The 24356-nt window shown below is 38.9% G+C and overlaps 1 protein-coding gene across 1 annotated transcript in view; it reads right to left on the reverse strand.

Annotated features, from left to right (window-relative positions):
* Positions 1-5341: 5341 nt before the first annotated feature.
* The window catches only part of ATP10B (ATPase phospholipid transporting 10B (putative)), a 61407-nt gene continuing 42392 nt past the window's right edge, over positions 5342-24356 (reverse strand). Inside the window, 14 exon segments of the mRNA XM_032196906.1 lie at positions 5342-7615; positions 10862-11049; positions 11482-11586; positions 11699-11779; positions 12619-12819; positions 14169-14294; positions 14667-14743; positions 15958-16270; positions 19861-20045; positions 21541-21667; positions 22362-22468; positions 23008-23593; positions 24157-24257; positions 24260-24329. Coding sequence (XP_032052797.1) covers positions 7108-7615; positions 10862-11049; positions 11482-11586; positions 11699-11779; positions 12619-12819; positions 14169-14294; positions 14667-14743; positions 15958-16270; positions 19861-20045; positions 21541-21667; positions 22362-22468; positions 23008-23593; positions 24157-24257; positions 24260-24329 — 2775 coding nt within the window. The 3' untranslated portion in view covers positions 5342-7107.

Here is a 24356-nt window from a genome sequence, read left to right on the forward strand (position 1 = left end):
GTCATTTATCATAATGTGAGGTTGCTCTGGATCCCTATCCATTACTCTGTGATACATTTCTATACAGTAGAAATAACTAAAAGCTTTACTTTGATGAGTGATGGTAGATGAATCTTCAAAATTCCAGTGAGCAGGTTCTCTTCAAGGAAGCCCCATTGTAGTTTTAATCTAATTTCTTGCACTTAAAAAAAAATATTATTTAAATGAAGGCTTGGGTAGACAAATATGTGATGTAGATTGTCTACGCCTCCTTAGTGCAAAGAGATCAGGTTCTCTCTTGAGGTGCTCTCCTGTCCAACATTTCTGTGAAACTATGAAATATTACAACTAACCGGTTATGTGGAATAATCTCAAGAAGCTGCAAACCAGTCTGTTTTAAAAGTCAAATGTGCACCTGGTGCACAAGTTGCCTTCCAAATCAGTATTAGGATTCTAAACATTTATGTGGTGTGTGCTTTGAGCTGTACTTTTTTTTTTTTTTTTCCTTATTTAATCTAAGAGTTAAGATCTGCAAGCACAGTTGTGGCTCTGTGATGTTTTTCTGGGCTATATTCCCTGCTTACTGTAAAACTGTAAAAAATTCCCGTAATATATATGCTCAAAATTTTTGAGAGGTCATATTTCAACCTTTACATTATCTCTTCTCAAGACAAGATTAAAAGCAGAAACATTTTAGCCTACTACAAATTTGGGGTGATTCTTCACAGTCTTCCACACATCCCAAACATACACAGATGCATACTTTACACATTTTACTCGCAAGGTATGCTAGACAGACACTCAAGACATGAGAAACCTCTGAAAAATGCCTAAAAGTCGTTTAAGGACTTTGGAAGTCTCCCGAAGACCCTAGACATGTTCATGTTCCTCCTTTGTCACTAGGATGCATTCCTAATTTGGTACTTAGGAGCCCATCTCCTGCTCTGTCGAATTTGCTCTCCTCTTCAGATGTTCCTTTAGACCATGACATTGCTGGGCATAGGCTGCCTAAACATTGTGAAAGAGGAACCATTCAGATGAAGCACATATAGATGTTTATTTTTCCTGGTAAAAGTCCTTACAATTAAAGTATTAACAAAACAAGATGGTCTTTAATAAAACTGCAGTTGAATCCAGCTGATTTTAAGTGAGCTCTATTGACCTGTTTGCAGCCTACTGATTTGCATCTGTGCTTCCTTGAATAAAACTAATAAATATACAGGAGTTTCCAAGCTGGTCTGTCTGAGGTTAAACAGAATGATAATATAATATGGAGCAATATCAGCATACAAAAGGAAGGCACCAGCTGTGTCTGTATTCATCTTCCAATGTATCAGCTACTTTTTATTTTACTTTATTTTATTTTATTTTGTTTTGTTTTGTTTTGTTTTGTTTTGTTTTATTTTATATTTCAGTGTTCTGAAACAGAAGAAAAGAACTTGTTTCCATTTGAGTTTCTGTTTCTGTGGATGTTGACAGGTGCTGCACCGGCAAGGGTAGAACTCAAGTAGGTATAGCCCATCAAGAAGGAGCTGCCTCTAGGGTGCTCTCACAGGGCAGAATTCACGGCTACATCACGACGAATTACTACACTGTGTAGGTTGACACATGTCCTACCATGACAGACTATGGCCTGGTGGTTTCACCCTTCACCCGATAAATTTTTTTGAAATATGAATGACAATGCAGACTCGGCACACAGAGATAAAGGGAGTGCATGAATGCAAGTGTTGTACAAACTCACGGATGGTGATATATGCTAGCAACTAATGGGAATGTGAGCTGAGCATGAGCTTATCACCAGCACCAAAGCTATGTTTAATTTGTTTGACAGGACTGACAACAGGGCATAAGGAAAGGCACAAAAGAAGCAGCCATGTATTCTTGGTGTGGACTCAGACTCACCATCAGCTGGCCAGCAGACCAACAACCCAGCCATCAGCAGTGATGCCCCTGGTACTAACTGCCAGGAAGATTACATTCAGCTCGAGGGTGGGGAAAACTTACCAGAAGGCTGGCTCGCTCACAGGAAATAGGAGCAAGTGATAATCCATGCACCGGTGTTATTAAGGTCTTAGAGACACTGAGGCCTTTAAGAATCAATTGTAAGGTCTTAAACAGTCAATCAATTGCAACTACTGATCCAAGCGCAGTAGAGAAGAATAGAACAATCCTTTTATCTTTGCTTTCCAAGTATACATTTTTTCCCCTTTCTTCCCTGTTTTTACTCAATTTACGTTTAAGAGTGATTACTTAATTAATCCTGGAATCTAAAAGAAATCTTGGATGCCCCCCCCAAACCACTGGTGTGTCACAGATGTCCACCATCACACACAAAGAATGATGCCCTTGAAGACTAAAATATCTGGTACAGACCATATGTATAGCAGCTATTAAACCAATACGTTCAACATCAGAGTCCAGCTTTGCTTTCTGGTTAGCTTCAAACTCTTGTAACTCCCCTTTAGGGACTGTATGCACAGAGAACAAGATCTGAACAGCTGAAAGCATAACTGAGGTCTCTGATTTAAGTTTCTTGTCAGGGTTATCTGAAGCAGTTGAAGAGATTGTTTGTGTTTGCTGTGCTGCCCTCATGATGAAAGCAATAAACTGCAGCAGTGAAATAGCACCCAGGGCTGAGAGCAATGGGGTGTTAAATTGCTGCTCCCAAATCCCGTAGAGATCTCAGATTTAGCTTTGTGGAGTTGAACCGATGGCAACAACAAAAAAGCAGCAAATAACTTGGTTTCTGTGAAGTCAACTGCACAACTCAGCTTCAGGGGAGCCCAAACTTGATCTTTTAGTTACAGTGATGACCATTTACAGAGCTCTGTTCACCTGTTTAAGTACAGAATAACCACACAAGATCTTTGGGCACTAATGTGGAAAGAAACCTACAAAGTATGCCTGCAGGTGGGAGTTTATTTCAGTAGCTGCACTGGGGAAGGTGGATAACCATCATCTTCAATGCCTTCAGACAGCAGACAGCTGCCCCTCCAGTGTTTTTGGAAAAATAACTATTCAGAATCTGTATTCAGTCTCAGTCTTGTTTATGTAGCTGAGAATTATCAGGTGTTACATTATAAGAGCCAGGCAGCAAGTTCTGTTCACAGTTGTCTCATGTCCTGATAATTGCAGCAAGTTCCAGTCACTGGCAATGTCAAAAGTACTTTACAGATCTTCAGTGTTATTTGGTCAGCTCTCTAAATCCCACCCTCTGTGATCATTATCTTCAAGTGTCTCTTGTTTCTGCGCTCAGCCTCATTCATCAGTGCTACTCACAAGTACCTAATCATGCCACGTCCTGCCTGCAGTCACCTTATGCCTAAAGTGAATAGCTCAGTACTTGCACACAACCTCAAACTGCAATCAAATGAATTTAAACAGTGTAGCATCAGCCAACAAAGTGGCAAAATATACATAATTCATCCTTGGGAAAAGATTTTTCTTTTTTTTTGTGCTGCAGCATTATGCACATCTGCCTCAGTGTTACAGAGTGTTAAAGGCTTTTTATTATTATTATTATTTTTTTTTTGAGACATATAAGAGAACAAAATAGATCCATCCCCCTACTTCACCTGATTAATTCTTGATTTTAGACTGAAGATATTGTTGATGTCAAATGGATACCGGTTGTAACTGTCAAGGACCAAATATCCACCTTGCTGTGCTAAAACAGAAATGAACAAAGTGTAGAGATAGGTGTTCATTTCTTACTCCTTGTATTAAAACAAACAACTCACCTCTGTTGAGAACATGATGGATGACTCTACACTGAATCCCAGGCAAGCAGCCTGGGATTGCATGTTACTCCTGTTCACCTCTATAAGAGATGTCACCTTCAGTTTGTCATATAGGTATAGCTCTGTATAGCTCAAAGCACTGTTCAGCATCTTTATTATGATAATGTGATAGATCAAAATAAAAAAGTATGCACTGATTTCACAAAATACATTGATTTTAGTATTTTGAAGTCCAAGCATATGGAACATTGAATATCACCAGAACATGTATTAAAATGCAAGACACTTGTTCTATTGTGAAGCATTCACATTAAAACTAATGAAACATGTATCTTGACAGTAATACTAAATGCATCTGAAATAAAAAGCTATCTTGAAATAGATATTTAAACCAGTTAGGTCTAAATAACCCATTTAGTAAACACACTTCCTCTCTTGCAAACAAATACATTGGAGGACTTGGTTTCTCATAGTAGGCTTGCATTAATTGAAAAAAAATATATAGTGTTTTATATCTAGATGCCACTCCCCAAAGGGAATGATAATCTCAGCTAATTTACCTCATGATCAAAGGGATGTGCCTGTTCACTCTCTTCCTAACACATGACAGTTCACCATCACTGCTTACCCAAAAGCGTAGGAGAGATCACACTATTTAGCAGTGAATACAGGTCTTGAACTACGGCAGTACCTGCTTCAGAGGAGGACTGGTAGCATTGTCACCCAGCAGATGTATTAGGTGAGAGCTTTACAAAGCTGCAGAACCAGATGGGATGCAGAGGCCAGGTCTTCCCTGATGCTGTCTTTGCTTCTGGTTGTTTCAGATTTCTCCCTCCTTGGGGATCAGGGATGTGTTTCCTCTGTGTTGCAAACTCTGCAGGTGAATGAATCTATTGGACCATTTTGTTATCATCAACCACACAACAGAAGTAAGAAGCTGTCCATCCATCTGTAAAACTACTTGAGGCATCTATTCAAATTTTGCTCCTTTCCATCTTTTGCCTGAAGTAAATATTTTTGCTTGTAGCCTAGAAGCTACTTAGAGGTGGACTATCTTCCACTTTGTTCATCACTTGAAACAGCACAGACTCCATTGCTTAGGGCTTTCAGGGACTGTTCTGATGGAGACCACAAGCAATCCTTCCTTCCTTCCCCTTATTTCTAAAGAGGAAACACCCTCAGTTATACACTATTTCTGAATGTAAGACCAGCTGTTTAGGCAAAATGCATAGCAGAATAATTTTGCAGAAGCAGTGTTAAGAAAACATGAAATTAATTCTCAGCTTTGATTTCAGGAACCTCTACAGGTCTTCCAGATGTGATTAAACATAACCTGTCTGTCCATGGCCCCTTTCCATATATGTTCAGTCCTCTTGCTTTTTGATAAGCACCCCTACAGCATGGCCTAGTAGATAGAGGAGTCCTGATTGAAACATTGTCTTGCCACTTCTGGGTGACAAGAGGAAGACTACTTCTCTGCTTCTGTTTTAGTGTAAGTCTCACTCCCAACAACACACCAAGTCAAACCATGTTACATTTTATTATGATAAAAAACCTTCACATTTTGTAATAAAATATATAATAAGAAACAGGCATCTTCTTTAATTTCAGATGAAATGGACCATTTTATGTAAAAACATGGCTGCGAATCATAAAGACTTGATCTTAAGTCATGTCACCCAACGTTCATTACCAGCTAGTGAGCAAACATTTGAGCAATCTCACACCCCATTAACAATAATCTCAGCTATGCCTAATTCCCTTCATTTGTACATAATGCAAAAATCTTTTTCTAAATTGCTTTACAGCTGACAATTAATACTTTATCAATTATAGTTTTATGTGTAGCTCTGGCTACCAGAAATCCCAGTGGTGGATACGCTACACAGTCTTGCCTGAGTTGCTTTAAAGTAACATCTTGAGGACTCTAGTAACGGTATTGAAGCATACAGAAGGTAAATTAGTATTTGCTAAATAGGATATTAAACAAACTTCACACATTGTGATAGGTGGCAAATAGCTAAAATAACATACATATAAAAAGCTAAACACATACTTAAATCAGAACCAGTGGTAGACTCACAAAAGTACAGATGGCTTGAGTTTAAAACATGGCTAAGATTTTACCCCACATTGTGGAGAAAAACCTGGGATATGATCATAGCAGTCAACATTTCTATAAGAAATACTAAAGTCACCTTTAATAATTGCATTGCAATAGGTAGTGGTAAGGGTGACGTTTAATTTTTTTTTTTAATTTTTTTTGGAACCTTGTTGTCCTGTGATAATGAAAAGGATGAACGTGTTATGCATATTTTGGTCATTCTACACCATGTACTTACTGCAATGCGATTAGTGAACCTTCATTAACTGCTTGTTAAAATAACTGTCATTGGGATCTCCATCAACTACTGATTGTAACTCATTGTGGGGAAGAGCATATTTATACTTGATTGAATGCAGCAGCACGTTCTAGATAATGTAGGAAATGAAACGAAGAAGCTGATTTCCAGATGAAAAATCAAGGAGAATTTTAGAAATCTGGAACATAAATACTCAAATCAGACTTGTTATATCTGTCTGCTTTTGAAGGTGAAGAATTAGACTCCACTTATCCTTAAGTTATCCTGCCAGTTCTTGTAGTCCTGTATTCGCATTCTATTTCATAAACTGCTTTCTCGTTTTCTTAAAAGTATTAGGTCAGAACACTGCCTGCATAAAAACACAGAGTTTAGTGTGCAGGGAAAGCAAACTATAGACATGATGTTGTTTGATATTGTTATGTGAATAAAGCCTACGTATTAAAAAATGGAACATTCTGTAGTCTCTTTCAGATGCTGTGATTCTGCAACTACCTGTAGCACCAGAAGACTTTTATTTTTTTTCTTGGCAGGATTGTAATTTTTAAATTAGCAGTATCATATTAAGACTTTGATATTAAAAGTTAGAGTAGGATGTGTTGCTCTAAGACTTGGCTTAATGTTGAATGGATTCTCTTTCTATTACCTCAATACCATAACAACATTGAAACATCACTAGTGCAATTATTCACTATTACTGTGAAAGAAAAATACTCCCGGATGAAAGAAAGTAATTGTGGATCTCTCAGCAATTCTATGAAGCTTAGGTATCTTTTCTCTAATGACACAAAACCAGGAAGATCAAAAAGTCATTGAATGACAAACCCCAACGATAGAAGTTGTATATTAGACATCTTATTGCACTACTCCAGCAGGTTTGTAAATCCAAATGCCTCTCTCCTTTTGTAGTGAGCATCATGATTAAGTATAAATGGATTTTTTGTTTTCCCTATGCTATCTTTCTCCATATGGGCTGCACAGCAGAGATACCATATCCAGAAAATGAACCACTTCTGAATGCTTTTTCAGAGTGTCACTGCACTCACAGAGCGTCGATGGCTTTCATGGTTATTTTTTTTACCTTTATCTTTAGTTGGTTTGCCACTGTCCTGTCCAGGAGATGTTACCCTACTGGGTACTAGGGGGCAATGACCAGAGAAAGGTCCTGCTGAAGATTCTGTAGCAGTGTCTTCTTCCTCTGCCCACCTATTAAAGAAATAGTAGCCTTCTTCAGGTGTCCATTTCTTGAGAGGATTCACTTCAGAGGTGGAAAGTCCCTGACTTTTTGTGTCCCTGGCAGATACAGTTGCTTCTGCTGGATGTAAAAATGGTGACAAACATAAGTGGCTGATGTTTTGGTCAAGATCATCGTTAGATGCTGGTGATGCTATAGGTGCATCAGAAGTTGTTTGTTTTCTTGACCTCAGTTTCTGGATTTCAAGATCCTGTTGCTCTTTCGGAAGCTTATCTATCTGCTGAGCTTTCAGTATCAGAGATGTTCCAAAGGTTCCTTGCAGAGCGAAAATAAAGAACCTAATGAAAGAGGGAGAGAATGGATTGTCTTAGCAGTGGGTTCCTCCTATAATCTGCATCATATGACACAAATCGTGTTGCTAATTTTCCAGTACTCTAAAGGCATCTGATAGATATGATATAGATACTTATTATAGATACTTATGGCTTGTAGGTGGAAGTTGGCTCTTGGATGTTAATGCAACATGTAACAACACACTTACCTTGACCTCATCGAGTCAACTACAAGCAAATAAATGCTAAATGAATGTTAATAGAACTATTTGATTGCTGATCAGTGCAGGAAAGATACATAGAAGCTCACTGAGAGGTTCTGTATTTGTGGAGATTGAGATTATACTGCTGGAACAGACTAAAGAAGGGACCTTAATTTGATAGAAAACACATACACAAAAAAATTAAAAACATTGTCTTTGCTCAAGAAGCATTAAAAAAATATGTCCAACTTGCCAATGCAGGACAGAGAACTTATATAACTATATATATTGTGCAGTGAGTGACTACAAACCTTCGCTCCATGTCATGTCTGTCTTATCTGAAAAGGAAAGCCTTTTTCAGGCACCATTTCTAATAGGGTTTGACCTTTACCTACATAGCCTTTATAAATATTTAAAACAAACATGAAATTTGTTTTAATTTCTCTCTGAAATTGCACTAATAAAGGTGTCATCTTCACATCTAGCTGCTAAATATATGCATAAATAAGCATGACAACATCAAAAACACTAATAAGCTATACTGAACACAGAATGGGCTTTTAAAGGAACGGACTTCTCAGGTCTACCTGTGTAAAGAGGAATGGAAAAACATATATTTACTGTGTCCATGCTCAGGCTGGTTGGACCCAGGACTGGGAGCTGTACTGTTGCTAGTTACAGCTGGGCAGCAGAGCACAACTACTGAGAACTCAAGGCCATCCACAGAGAAAGGAAGGAGAACTTCCCATAAACTTCCATCTTCCATCTCATAAACTGCTCTTGCTTGCTCCCACCCTTCCCTCAGCCTTGCAACCTGCTGGGACTCTGGGCATTCCTTGCAATGTTCAGATGCAGATGCACACTGCAAAGTGCTGCCAGACAGTGCTTCGGGACAAGCATGCATGTAGGCAGGGTGTAAACAAGCCACACGGGCACCTGCAGTGTCTCAGAAATGTCAGCTAGTGCAGGAGGCAGTTGTAAAAGGAAGAACTGAGGACAGCAAGGATTTTAACAAAACCTCTTAGAAAAAAAAAAAAAAAAACAGAATCTCAAGGCTCCAACTGCTTTCTAAGGGAAATGAGGCACAGGGAGTGTGGTGAGATGAACTAGCTGAAACCCAGTTTTAAGTGCAGGACTATATTTAACAAAGGGTGGTTTCACCATTGCTATCATATGCTGACACAGCCAGAAACTGTCAGCCAGACACAGTAGCAGAAACTGGAGGCTGGGTATTCTTTGAACGAAGGACTCAGCAGAAAATAATCTGAGTTACCTACATGGTGGAACAGCATTTCTCCAACTTTGAACATATCAAGATACAAATCTGTAAGCTCACTATCTTGTTGTGGCACCAACAATCTTCACCTTGATGAATTCCCAAGATGGAATTCTGAATTCTTAACCACATATTTGATGCAGCCCTGAGTAGAAAACTCAGGGTCAAAAATGACACTGGGAATGTGGGCTGAAAGGAAGAAAAAAATCTGGAAAAACAATGTTCTGCCTAGAAGACATGAGACCTCACTGAACCATGTGTTGTTTATTCTGACCTGAAGTTATATAATCTAACGTGAAATCACAAAGAAATCTCAACTGGGGCAATAAAAATAATTTGAAGAGAAATATTAGTTGGTCTTGAAAAATTACTTTTTAGACAAAGCTAAGGCTCAAATTACAATACTTAAAAGCATTTACAAAATCAGATGATGAAAATATTTTCCTGATTCTTTCAATGTCAGCATGCTGTACTACTTCATGACAATTAAGATGAGAATGAGACTAGCAAGTTAGTCAAACAGAATCATTTCTTTAATTGTTGAAGCAGAAATAAAATTTTAAATTTTTAAATTTAAATTTTAAAATTAGTGCAAGTCAGACAAAGCATACCTGCTGAAAGAATGAATGAGGTGTTAAGCACTGAAGTAGTGAGGTTACTACATACATATATGCGAACAGGATCATGTTTTTCAAACCAAATTTTCTCAGGAAGCTACCAGAACAATTATCTCTCCCCCAAATATCATTTAGTCTCAGTTAAAGTTATTATTAACATACCTGATTGATCACAAAGAGTAAAACCAAGACTCTAGATGTAGAAAAGTATTTGATATAGAGGTGTTCTTAAATTTGGCTTAATAATACACTATAATGTACTGAAGAAACAGAATATGTTTTGTAACTTTTAAATCATACAGGCGTATTTCAAAGACTAGCTTTCTGGTTTTGATCTGCTCTACTACATTGTGTTTTTCATAGCGAACATTTACATAAAGGATTTAAACTTTGAAACACCCCACAAAGAAAGTTTTTTTCTGATTGGAAAACAAAGGCAATATATGTATAGAGACTTAACTAGGGTTATACGACCAAATAAACTAATGATTCGTGAACAGGAAAATTGAACCCAGACTTCCAGCCTGATCTCTGCACAACATACATGTATGTGCCTGACATATCTGTGTGCAGTTCTGGGCACCACAGTACAAGAAGGACATTGAACTGTTGGAGAGTGTCCAGAGGAGGGCGACAAAGATGGTGAAGGGCCTAGAGGGGAAGACGTATGAGGAGTGGCTGAGGGCACTGGGCCTGTTCAGCCCAGGGAAGAGGAGGCTGAGGGGGGACCTCATCACAGTCTAAAACTTCCTCCTGAGGGGAAGTGGAGAGGCAGGTGACCTATTCTCTGTAATCACCAGTGATAGGACCTGCGGGAACGGTATTAAGCTGAGGCAGGGGAAGTTCAGGCTGGACACCAGGAAGAGGTCCTTCACCGAGCGGGTGGTTGCACATTGGAACAGGCTCCCCAGGGATGTAGTCACTGCACCAAGCCTGTCTGAATTTAAGAAGCGATTGGTCTGTGCACTTAGGCACATGGTCTAAACTTCTGGGTAGACCTGTGCGGTGTCAGGAGTTGGACTTGATGATCCTTATGGGTCCCTTCCAACTCGGGATATTCTATGATTCTATGATTCTATGATTGTTACTGTTATTTCCCTCAAACACCTACAAATTCCCCAAACAAAAACTGAGGAAAACAGTGCTTTGCACAAACCTTGGCAAGAGTGCGATGACTGGAGTAATAAGACAGAGTAAGTAGAAGGTGGGTTCTGAAAGCTGTTTCTCCATGATCCAGTAGGGGTTGGTGGGAGGGTTGCAGACCACGCAGGCAGCATTGTAGATCAGAGAGAAGACGAAATAAATCACCACACTCCCAATTATCGTGATCCAGTGGAACAATGTCTGTAAGCACCAAGAGTACAAAATGACTGAGGCCCTGACTCTGGGTGCAGGATAGAAAGAATAACTAGAAAGGAGGTATCCAATGGATCCATATTACTGAAGAGTGCAGCTGGAGAAATACCTGGAAATTAACTTACAAACCAACAGTGACAGTGAATACAGTTCTTGAGGTAATATGTTCTGCTCATATACTGAAGTATGTAAAAGTTGTGTACTGCCCAGTCCAAAGGCACAATAGGAGCAAATTTTGTTTCTGTGCTCATGAAGCTATTACCCTGAGGCTAATAATAAATTCTAACATATTGTGAAATCTCATTGCATGTACTACCCACAATTAAGGTAAATGATTCTGAAAGAAAACTCTATGGCTATATGGTATGTTATGTGCAGAAAAGAAAAAAGTTATGTGAATGGGACAGGCAAAACACATACCCATGTTTTCATTTCTAGAGCCTGGTGCAAGAGGATGGTCAGGAGGGAAATGGTATTGATGGGGTTTCCAAAGGAAAACACATCTATGTCGGAGTCCTTGTACATCTAGAAAACAGGCAGATAGACTGTGATGAACCTTGACTACTCAGAAGTGATTTTCTTTCTATTTTTTTAAAGAGGATTGGAGAATGAGAATATGAATGACCACCTTACTTACCAAATAGGGGACAAAGAAGCAAATAAGGCTCTGATAGAAGGCATCGAACATTGTAATAATGAACGTTGACAGCTTGTATATCTGTAGGAGTTTACAGATCACAGTCATTATGATGGCACACACATCTCTGATCTGTCCTACAGACATATTTGTTGTTTGTTTTTCTTCTGCTCAGACTACTCATTATAGCTAACTAGCCTCTCTTCATGAACAAAAGCCCCTTGAACAGCTGATTTAGAACACTTAACCCAGAATAGGCATGAGTTACCTAAAGACAGTAAGATTTCTGGGAAGATTAGCCCACTAGCTAGGGATTGTAAAGCTCAATGTCACAAATGCCTCTGTCCATACCCAAAGGACCTCATTCCTCAAATTCTTTTTCAAACACAGATCTTCCTGGGGCTAACAGGGTTGGGAAAAAATTATTTCTTTTAAGGTTCTTTTTTTTTTTTTTTTCAGTAAAAACAAACAAACAAATAAACAAAAAAACTTATCCAGAGACCTGTGATGCCACAGCTCTGGTGGAGGAGAAACATTACAGGAGTGACAGAAGGGTGGGCTCCTGTGGTTTCACTGTAGACATAATGCCAAAGCAGCAAAAATGACTTCTTCAAAATGATAAAGAACATATATGTGAGGTTCAAGAGCTCCTTGAACCTGTGAGGTTCAAGAAAAGGGATGGAAAGTCCTGCAGAGAATCCTCAAATTTTGCACTGCTTTGAATAGATTTTTCAAAACGTGACTAAACATGATGTGAACAAAAACAATTAAACCTTCTTTTTGTGGACATCAGCAAACTAGAAACCATAAATAGATCATTTGGTTTCAGGTGAGTCTGAAACTCTTCTCTTTCCTTCCTCCTCACAAACCCAAATACCGTGTGGTCTTACCAAGTGGTTACTTCAGCAGTCAAGACATACCTCTGAATTTTGCCCATTCTTGTACAACTCAGGCAAACCCAGAAGTGTTTCTGCAGAAACATCTCTATCCAGGATTCCAAAGACCAGAGGTGGCATTGAGGTGAAGAAAAGATTGAAAAAAATCATCTGCCAATAATCTATCATTGTGTTGCCTGAGAACCCACAGAAGAACTGGTACCAGAAGAGCAGGTTGACATAGCTCTGTGGGAGAAGCAAATACAAACATATTGCATGTTGTGTTACAAGCTGAACTGTTGTTCCCCATATGTGCAAAAGCGCATCCCTCATGCTGATGTGATCTCTGTTTGGGTTGTGCAGGCTGTGGAGCCACACGTTTCCTGTGGCTTCTCCTTTATGTCCTCTTCCCTCCTTCACCACATCATTCCCTATTATGAAAGCTGATGTGGACCCTTCAGTTTGGAATGCATAGATAGTTTGTGATTCCCTTAGTTTCATCTAATAAATTTCTGCAGTACATTGGTTATTAACACAGTTTCACAAGAATCCATTATTTTGGTTAAAGGTACTTTCAGTAGACATGTTGTTCCATAAAGCAGTATATCTTAAGGGACTGCTTCCCACTGATCTACTGTGATACAGCTGCATAAAAATTGTTAGGCTACTTTAAGAAAATATAACAGAATAAGTAAACAAATTGTTCACAGCTCTGAGCAGCAGATTTTTAAAATCCTTTTACAGGTTTGCTGTCAGTGTGGAATCAAAGGCCTCCTGCTCCCTAATGGTACCAGGGAGATAATAGAACAGCAGCATCCCAGTCTGGAGAGCTATTTCATACTGCAAATAAATATTCTTTGAACTCTGAAAGGATGCCGGTTAGTAAAAAGAAAAAGAAAAGTTTCAATTTCTATTACAAATGTTAACACGGATAAGATATAATCCTTATTCAAAATTATATAAAAATATAGAATACAGACACTTTGAATTCTAAGTAAATAGTCTTCCGTGCTCTGAGTATATTTCACGTCAAATTGACTTGTTTGCACAGTCTTGCGGACACTAGTGCTATCAGTTTTATCCACTTTGTGCTATTCTTCAATGCATATGCTCATTTGCATATACATCACATTTTTAATACAAATGCCAGATATGACTGCATCGTTGATTGCAAGTGGCTCCTATCAAATTAAATGCAAAAAAGCAGGTTTCACTGACAACCATTTCTTTGTGTGGAGTCGTATTCTGTATTCTAGCACTAATATTCTGATGCTCCTAATGCAAATTTTATTTTGAGACTCATGGGTATTATTAACAAAGTTTCTAGAACTACCATATAAAAAGTTACTAAACCTTCAGTCCCTTTTCCCTCCAGGATAATGCTATTTCAAAAGATGTTTAGATCCCATATTTTCCTCAATGCTTTATGCAGTGCATTACTAAGGAGGTAGCAAACTTGCAAAGTGCAGAAACAGGAACTGCAGTTTCATAAAAAAGTAAGAGAGCATAAGGAACAAAACTCAGGAAAAAAAAAACAACTGTCCTGATTTTAGCTCTTGCTAGGATGAAAGCTTCCATAATTTTAATCATCTTACCACATTTTTGTAGAAAAAGTATATCACCATCTTTGCCAGGCGAGTGTAACACCAATGTCCATGGACGAGAAGTAGTTTTTTGAGATGCTTAAATCGGGATACTGCAAAGTCACTAGCCATCACAGCCTTCAGTAAAAAGAACACAAGTTACTTTACAATTTCTTTTTCCCCACTTAGTATGATGGAATTTGAACATGGACATTGAAGCAATTTTCTACTATTGCATATTGTAGGGAAAAAAAAGAAACTTTCTACAGTGGACAGACATCTTTTTCCATACTTATGAGCAAACACTCATTTGTCCACGCATGCTAATTGATGGGTCAAACACTCCCTTTTGGCTGGTCCCCTAATCATGGACTGCATATTCTTTTATGACAGTAATGATGCCAACCGGCCTCTTTAAGTTGATACTCAGGCTATACAGCTGCTGTGAAACTTTTAAAGCAGAAAGAAATCCTGTGACAAAAGAGGAGTGGAACTAAACTGAAATGATACCTGCATGCCTTCTTGGCCAGATATTCCAATCCCAACATCAGCTGCTTGAATCATACTTACATCATTTGCACCATCACCTAGAAAGCATAAGACAGAAATGAACAATAAAGACGCAAGAAAGGGTGGTTAACATGCTTATACTAGAACTTAAAAAAATAAAAAGTATGCAGCTGTGCTGTTAAGCATGGGCTATTCTGCTGTACCATGCATCTCAGTTAGGGTAACTGATAGTCAGCATTGAACAACCATGACCTCTAGGCTCTGATTTTGATTGGAACATCCTCCTTCTCAGAAGACCTGGATCCACCACTAAGCCTGGCATTGGATCCAGTTGGCTGGTGGCATAGACACCCCGACACTATCCACATCTGCACTATTTTGTACATTTCTGCTTGGTCAACCTCATATGCTCAACAACATGCTTTGCAGAATCCTACTTCACTGAACTCTCCGAATTATGTGATAAATTTTATTGCAATTGACAATGTAGCAATCCAATTTTAGGACTTATTCTGCTCCTTTCAACTTTTAGCAATATGTTGAATAAATAAAAAAATTTCCATGGAAAGAACCATCATGGTTGCCTGCAACATGGAGATTCTGAACTAGGTTAACTGGTAAAGCAAAACAAATGAAGCACAAGGCTGTGAGTTTATGTTTTCAACTCTGAGGCAAAGGAAGAAATTTAATGCATCAGACTCTTCCTTTTCTGATATGCCTTGTTTGGTCCACATAAACGTATTTTTTAGTTTTAAGTAACAAAAATCAATTCTGCAAGGATTTTACTGGGATCGCTTAACAACAGTGAGCTGGAAACTCAAAGCATTTCACAGTATTTGGAGGGAAAAAGCAAAGGAGCTGGTGCTTAATGCTACTCTGGGGATAACTCTGGTTCTACCCATTGGGAAAATCTGACAGGAAAAGGGCTTATGAAAACACAGAACAGTAACTACTATCGACTGCTTTCCTTCCCTAAGTGAGGGGATTCTAGAGGGAACATGTACATGTGTTTGTACTTGTGTGCTTGAAAGGGACTACTGGGAGATACTGAATGTGGAGCATCTTCATCTTATTTAAATGGGGGGGGGCAGATTTGCTCACTGAAAGCTGAAGGAGGACTTTAATATGGTTGTTGGTTAGGAAAGACTATTCAATACTAGTTTTTCACTGTATGTATCTAAGAGGAGGTGTAATAAATAGCTCATACAATGTATATATTCCATACATTTTTAAAACTCACATTGAAAGAGCCTGCTGCCTATTTCTCCTGTAAAATTCAAAAGAGAGGTACCTATCGACAGGGTCATCACTTTTAGCTGCCTCCGAACGAGCTTGACCACCATGCTCTTCTGGAGGGGGGTGGAACGGCAGCACAGCACCGAGCGGCAGTGCCTCGTCAGCTCCAGGAATTTCTCCTCCAGGCCCCCCTGGAAGATGACACTCAGCGTCCTGCCATCAATCACCAGTCCAAACTCAGGACTGGGCACCTCAGAGGCTGGTAAAGATGTTGGGATAAAGTCAAAAAATTTCCTCCGTGGTTTTTCAACCTCGTAATTCTTTCTCACTTCTTCCAAGGTTAAATTCAAGAGTGATTCACAAGTTTCCTGTGAGAAAACAGAAGTGGTTCTAGAAATAGTTTTCTCCATCTCCCTTTACAGCACAGCACCTTTCAAAGCGTATGTTTGTATAATCATGCCAGTGGGTTGAAGCCTATCAGATGAACATTGGGGAAAACTGACTGAGAAAGGCACTAATTCGTCAGACTGGAGATTATTTCAATGACAACATCAAATCCTTCAGTGAAAACAACGCACATTTTATCAGCTAGTTAGCTGCATTAAGAAATTGTTTCAAAGGAAAAAAAAAAGCCTCACTTCAGGAGGATATACTTGTATTTGCAGTGCTAAAAGTTCAGAAGAAAAAAAAAAAAACACAAAACTTTTTTTGCTAAAGTACATTAAAAAAACTACCTCTGGTATGAATGATGTGAGATATTACAGCCTTTGCTTCCCTTGGAAATAAATTACAGTAGAGAAACAAGAGGTTCAGATTTCCAAAATTAGTAACTTTGAGGGTTTGGCCTTTTCTAGGTCACAGATCAGGTGTGTGTCACAGGGACATAACTAAAGCTTCATATTGCCCAGCGCAGTGCTTCAAGCACACACTAAACCTTTCCTTATTAGCAAATTTGCCTCATTTTGGATGAAAGTAACCTTAATATCACACAGAGATTTGAGAGGGGCACTTTTACCTGTCCCATACAGATCTCCTAAATTGGCACACCACTATCAAACAAAACCCAGAATGATCTAAAAGCTATTTTGCTGCCTGTTCGTACTAAAAGTCCTCTTTCTGTAGCATGGCACTGAATACCTGAGGAGCTAATCACTCCTTTTTCTACCTTTTCTGTCAGCCTTATTGAGTGATGATTCAGTTCTGAAATGTTATTTTCACTTTATGTTGCATAAGGTACATGTGTAGGATGTTTGGAAGATTTAAATTACACTTCAGTGGGAGGTTCTGGAATCAAATGTACCTCTAACACCTAATAGAAAGCTGCATCAAGCCTGCACACTGAAAACCTCCAAAAAATATTGAAGCAGCAATATCTTTCTGTGAACAAAACAAAAATTGTATTGGAAATTCCAGGCTTGCATTTTTAAATAAATCCCTCCAGACTACCTACTTGTGTTGTCTCTTTCTGGAAGGTTCATGATTTCCAGCATTTCAATAAGCTGCTCTGCTCAGGAGTGGAAAGAGTCCTTTCCCACTGAAGCCAGCCACCATAGTTCCCTAACTGCTGCCCTTACAATTGTTTCCTCCTGTTTTTGAGCTTCATCTCCTCCTCAGCGCTGGAAGAGGTTGGGTAAAAATATTGGGGATGGAAGAAAAGATTGCGATTTCTTAATACGGTGCTGAAAATTGAGTTGGACAGCAAAACGAAAAACAGGTAAAGACACTAAAATATTTCAGTGACTTGAATTAAGAACTGTACCATGCTCAATACGTGGCCATGAGTGAAGATGAATAACTAACAGAAAGCAAACTTAACCATAGGTGCAAAGAAACACTGTGGTGTTTCCCACCTGGATCCACTTTGTTAGCTATTACCCTTTATTAACCCTCTGTCAAAGGCTTTATCCTTCAATGGATATTTAGTTTAAGAGTTAACTTTGTCAAAATTAATGGGCTTTTATGAAAGGAGAAACCCTTTGTATTATTTGTTTTCCCTCACTTCAGCCACTTGGGGACTCTTCACAACCAGCGTCCTTGGCTTCACCTTGAAAGGGAGGGAGCTAAACGGCATTGAAATATAAATCTAATGCCCACCAAATGACATGCATTCACAGAAGCACCTATATACATGCTGTGTGCACCTGAGTCCAGACTGACGGCCACATAGGGTGCTGTAGGTGAGCATGTATGCCTGTGTTTCCTGGAGTCAGGGTGGTCCTGCCTGTAGCATCACTTCTCTAACAGGAACCATCTTCTAATTTCCATCCTAAATATACTCATTCTGCCTCCCATTAAAGCAGATATGCGTATCAAATGAAATTACACATCGGAGCAAGGAACGTATTCCGTGCTGAATTCCATATCATCTTTGCATGTTTCCCTATTTCCCTATTAAAAGACAGAGACATTTGCATAGCATATTATTCCTGTTTGGAGAGCTACTAGCTGCAGACAAAAGAAGCTAGAAAGTAGGCCATCTGACTGCTCTATACCACTGCCTATTGAAAGAAAAACAGTCAGTATTTTAGCATTACTTAATTAATCCTCACAATAGTTTTATAGAGAAAGACAAGCTTGTAATGGGGAGAAAAATGGAGGCAACTGAGACAGGTGACTTGCCTAGTCCCAGAAAGAGGCCCAGCCTTCCCCCCTCAACCTCCCATCTACCTACAGAAAGGGCCTTCTCATGACAGCTCCCCCATTACTGCTGAGTACAGGTCACAAGTGTGCACTGCAAAAAGAGAACAGAGCAGCACCCTGGTGACCTCAGGGCCACTTGGGGCTGTACAGTAAGATGGCACTGACAACAAAACAAAAAAGAGGACAGCTCAGCTGACGTTTTGGACGTCAGGTATGTTGACTTCTTTCAAATGCATTGAGCTGTGATGCCCAAACTTGCACTGCCCTAAAACTGTCTCATAAAGTCGTCTGTGCTACCAGGATGTCTGGAGCAATGCTACGTGAAGCAGTTTGCTACAGCGGACATTCCACTTTCTGAGAGCAAGGCATGGTTTCTCTGGCACCATGTTGCTTCACAATCTGCAAAAGCCGATGTTGCTTTTTTAAAGCTTTTTTGTCTTCGCCATCCTTAATGGCATTTACCTTCTTTGAAAGTTTGTTTCTCCCGTCTGTTCAGATGGTTTCAAGAATAGCCATGGATTACACCACAGATTGTTCACTGAATTTTGTGAGTCATAGGAGCTGACAAAGATGCCCCTCAAGTGATTATTTTCATTTTGGAGTATGTTTGCTTTATTTACCACCTGACCTTCTTGTTGCCTACAGAAATTCAGGGAATATCTGTGCACATCCACCACTATGTAGGCCACCATGGAGTGTCAAGAATGTGACTGCATTTTTAACGAGCCCACAGGAGCTATATTTAGGTTTCTGAGAAGGTGAAATGCTGCTTACACAAAACGACACCAGGTTAAATTGTTCACACTAATAAATTTCTGATTGAGCCTAATCCTATTTGGGAACGTGCAACTAGAAAGTTCTGAATTTAATTAAATCTACACCTGCATTTTATTCCAGACTGACTCATATAATACTTTCCAAATGTCTTCCTACAGATATCACCTGGATTTACAATACCATATCATACCAACTGAAATTTCCATTGCAAGTGAAAAAGCCAAATACCAATATTATTAAGGAATCAGGCATATAAATTGCATATTATCTTTTTGCTAAAGCTCACTAGTAAGGTCATTAAAAAAAAAGTTTATTTTAACGTGGAAACTTGTATTCTAATTGAATAAAATTCTACATAACTGTCTTGTGTTCAAATTCATCCTGTTACATGTGGTCTAAAGAATTTACGGCCTGATGTTGCTATGTGGAAGTTTGGTTAGCTGTGTCTTGTGGTGAATACAGCCTAAAGCAAATCAGTGTCAAGCTAAAAGCTGTGAAGAAAGGGAAAGATGGAAGATTCTGTGCATCCCCCTGTACTCACCTTATTTTCTGTGTTTATGGTGAAGACAGTGTCCCTTTGGTTCAGGAGCTTACAGGAATATGCAATGTTAACTGCTGTTTCCTGTTTGTCTCCTGTCAACACCCAGATCTGTATCCCAGATTCTCGAAGAGCTGCAATAGTGTCAGGCACTCCATCTTGCAGCCGATCTTCAATCCCTGTTGCCCCTGGGTAAACAGGAAAAGACAATGTGAACTAGTTTTCTTTCATTTGGAAATAATCTTGCTAGCTTTATTTATTTATTTATTTTTTAAGAAAAGGTCTTTGACTTCCAGTCATGAGCTTATCAAGAATTGTGCCAAGGTATTGTCCAGCAGATAAACACACGGGCACAAAATCTGCATTTGGATTAAGACCGAAATCTGTTGTCAATCAAATTCTGACTCTTCGTTTTCCTTGATGCTAGAACAATGCATTTCATTTCTTCCTAATAATCTAAAATGACAATGTACTGGCAGAGGAATTATACCATATGCATTTTTAAAGTACTGCATCAAGTCCCATCAAAGCAACCAGAAAAGATGAACTTTGACTATTTAAATGAATGCTATCGTATTGCCAAGTTAGATGGTTGGCAAAACTCATCAAAAGGAGAAGAAAACATACAGGAAGCATTCTTTTTTAAAATGTGCCAACTTAAAAACAGATGGACGTAAGTCACCACCCGAATATTATAATACTCCTTATCTCTTCCACTAGAGGTCAGTTTGAAGATGCTGTAAATGTGGTACATTAGAGATAGATATTAATTTTAGCTAAAATAACAGTTTTTGTGAAATGAAGTGTGAATGCATGCAGTGCCTTAAGAGTTGGCAAAGATAACATTCTAACAAGATCTATGTTATTTCTTATATGCTTGTGCTTATGGTATTTACTGTTATTACTCTAATTTTTTAAATCATTCCATAGATTATGAGAAACCATAACGCTAATAGCTTGCAATCATAGAAATTCAGGATAACAAAATATGGTCACAGATTGTATTCACAGAAAGATGAGAACGGGATGAATCTGAGAAACAAAGTCTTAAATAGCAAAACATTTCCAAACAAAATAGAAAAGAAAGCACTGAAGCCCTCTGTAATTTAACAGAATAGTATTGTTAGATACTATGGTGATGGATGATGTGCAAATACCAAAGAGGTAAGTTTTAATATGAAATATCAACCTTTTACAAAATACAGAAAGCAAACATGACAGTGTAACAGGAGCAGGAATTCACTAGCAAGAAAGAGGACAACAATTGTAGTTACTGCTTTTTATAATACAGTTCTATAACAGAAATTCCCTTGGAATTTGTGCTCAAAATTGAAGTGAAAATATATTGTTTTATGGGTTTGTCTAAGGACACAGATATGTGACTGAATTATGGGAACTTCATTATCTACCATGTCAGCTGAGCTGCAGTTAACAGCTGATGCACATGTTCTTTGCTCATGGCACATGAAAGTTTTGATACACTTTTTCAAAGTTACTGCTGCTCAAAATGCACTATAAATTGTTTAAGCACCATCATTGGACTGTGTACACTTGCCCTGAGATTTTCAAACCTCAGAGGAAGCCTTTTTGATATAATTTAATATAAGGTGTTTATCTGATTGCCAAGAATATCACAGGAGAGCAAGTGATACTTCATGCAATGACAATTCTTATTTTAGCTACCCAGCAAGGTGAGTTTGGTCTCCAGATGCTGTGCCGTCTCCATTAACAGATCCTCTCTGTTGTCAATTGCAGCTTCTGCCTCTCGACGAAAATTGGCCCATTTTTGAAAGTCATCCTCATTCAAGACCTGCATAAAATAATTTTAAAAGAGCTCTTTTTAAATTTAAATAAGAGGAGAAGAATGCCAACATTCTGGATCACAGAGGCTTAACTCCTATCTGGATTGATAAAGTACTGTGATGCCTTTAAAACAACAGATCTTTTTCCATGAGAAGACTGTAGGAGCTGGTAGCAATGAGAAAAAAAAGATGTGCCTTCCTGTTTGTGGAGGCTGAGAATTAAAAACATGGCCTAGAGAAACTCAGTCCCACAGCCTTTAGCTGGGAGTGTGTACTGGAGCACAGTTTCTGAAAGTTGCTCTATAGGGTGTCTCACCACTTCTGCACTAATGTATCAGGCTAAAATGCACTATCCCAGGCTGAAGGTAGGATTTTGAAAGCTGAATGCAAAGCAAAACAGAAAGTTGGCTTTCTATGTCTTTCCTGAAATCACTATAAAGAGAGTAAGCCAGAGCTGTCATTGGAAAAACAGAAATCAATATTTTGAGCTTGATGAAGAACCCATCATTTGTTCAAACTGAAAAACTGCAGAAAGAGAGGAGAAAAAGACTACAAAACAATCAAATAGAGGGACAGAAAGATGGTCTGTATCTGTCTTGTCCTCTGAAGTACAGGGTTTTATAACCATTGCATTGTTTCCAATAAATATATTGATATATATAGAGCAAAGCTGTAAACAACATTAGGATAGTGTCCTCCTACCTTCTTAGCTATGCACAGAGTTCGGAGGCCATCTCGGGCATAGTAGTCCAGATGTTTCTGTGTTCTGTCTTTTATTCTTTTCCTTCTCCTCTCTGCGTAAGTGTCAGCTATGAAATACAAGAGAAAGATTCCACATTTTATTCACAGATCATTTCAGACCTAATGACCTAAGATTAAAAAAGAATGGGCAACTGAGTGAAAATTGGATTCCATTGTAATAGCAATCCCTTTCAAAGTGTTCACTGTGTGTTGCATAAACTGAAGATTGGTAAAGGTTCTTGTTTCCTTTATGATGATATTACTTTTTCTTGTTGTTATTGTTGCTGTTGTATTTAAGGCTACAGCACTCTTGCTGACAAGCTGAAATACCATGGTCAGGCCCGTATGAAAGTATTACTGCAGAGTACACAACCCACGTGGGTTAGTGCTGTCAGTGAATTTTAATTAGCCCATTCCATATTCTCAGCACTACCCAAGTTAAACAAATACCTCAGTTCTGATCTGCAAGGATAACACTACAGAGAGCTTGTTCCTTATCTTTATACTCCTGATGCCTAGATATTATATTTCATGCAGAAGAGAGTACTGCAAACTTCTTGTGCCTCATTGTAGGAGACACAACAGGAATAGCTCATTGGCTTATTACCTTTGCCAGAGTCTTCCAGCAAGTCCATTATAACAGAGTCAGCTCCTTTTGTGTAGACAATGACCTCCTTGGTTAGAGGGTGTCTTACCACTACAGACATCCTTTTTCTTACTGAGTCAAATCCCAAAGTGTAGAGGATATCAAAAGTCAAGAGTGTGCCTTGTGGCAACTGTACAGTCACCTGCTCAGGAGTCCGGGACACTAAAGTAAAACTGTATGCCTGGGCAGCATAGACAAGTGCTGCCTCATCTGGGCTCTCAGCCTCGTAACAGAAGTCTGTTGGCAAAGAACCATGAGTAACAGACTTAAAAACTTCATCCAAGGAAGCACTGCCTATATCTGTGCTGCCCTTGTCCTGGAGCCCAGCGCCCCTATTGCTGTCACAGCAGTCATTGTCCTCATCACAGCAATCCAACGCAGCAAGGTGCTCCCCGGTGTTCTTTGCACTGAAGCTAGCTCCTAGCTCTGAACTAGACTGAGATGATGAAAAAGACTGGCTGAGGCTTGCTAACTTCAGCCGATGAAATATCTGATGAATCTTCTCCAAAGTGATTCCTGAAGGTTTTATTGGTGGTGGGACTATAACCTAGAAATATGAGAAAACCTTGGGTTATGGTTAAAAATAAATGAATGTGAGCTACAAGATACTTTCCAAAGCCTCATTATTTTTCTTTTCTAAATGACAATAATAAAAATGCAGCAATATTTTTTTTTCTCTCTTAACCATGTTAAGGGAATTCAGTAGAGGAGTCATTGGAAATTGGCATCTGAATTTGATGGTGATTTGTGTCTCTGCTTCTGAAACACAGATGAAATCAAGGCCCTTGTAATTCTGAAAATGGCCTGAGAGATCAGAGAAAACCCCGTATATTCAACATATTTCTTACAGTAAATATATTATTAAATCTAAAAGGAAAAGCACAGATACTGCGGTAGCCCTATCTATTCATCAAACATAAAGAGCCTTGTAGGTAGGGATATACACAGGCAGTGGAACAGTAGACATTACATAAAGATAAAAGAACTAGAGGAGAGCTCTAGTACAAAACCCATTTCTCACCACTTCAGGTTTCCCTGAACAGTGCTCTGTGTTGTTATTGTAAGCACGATCAATTTCCTTGAATACTTAGTTTAACAAAATTAGATTACCCTCTGTCTTGGCTCAGTAGCTGTGGAGACCACGACTGTATTGCAGATGGCAAGGGCAAGAAAAAAGTCAGTAAGGGATGTGGCAGTCTGCATATGTATAAAGGAGAGAGATTTTCAGTCTGGAGTGCAGCTTCTCTCACTCTTCTCAGCAGCCTGCTGTCTGGAGTCACATCCTTTTTCCTGTAAGAAAAATTAAGGAG

This window comes from Aythya fuligula, chromosome 14 (genome assembly GCF_009819795.1).
Source record: "Aythya fuligula isolate bAytFul2 chromosome 14, bAytFul2.pri, whole genome shotgun sequence".
NCBI classification, from domain to species: domain Eukaryota; kingdom Metazoa; phylum Chordata; class Aves; order Anseriformes; family Anatidae; genus Aythya; species Aythya fuligula.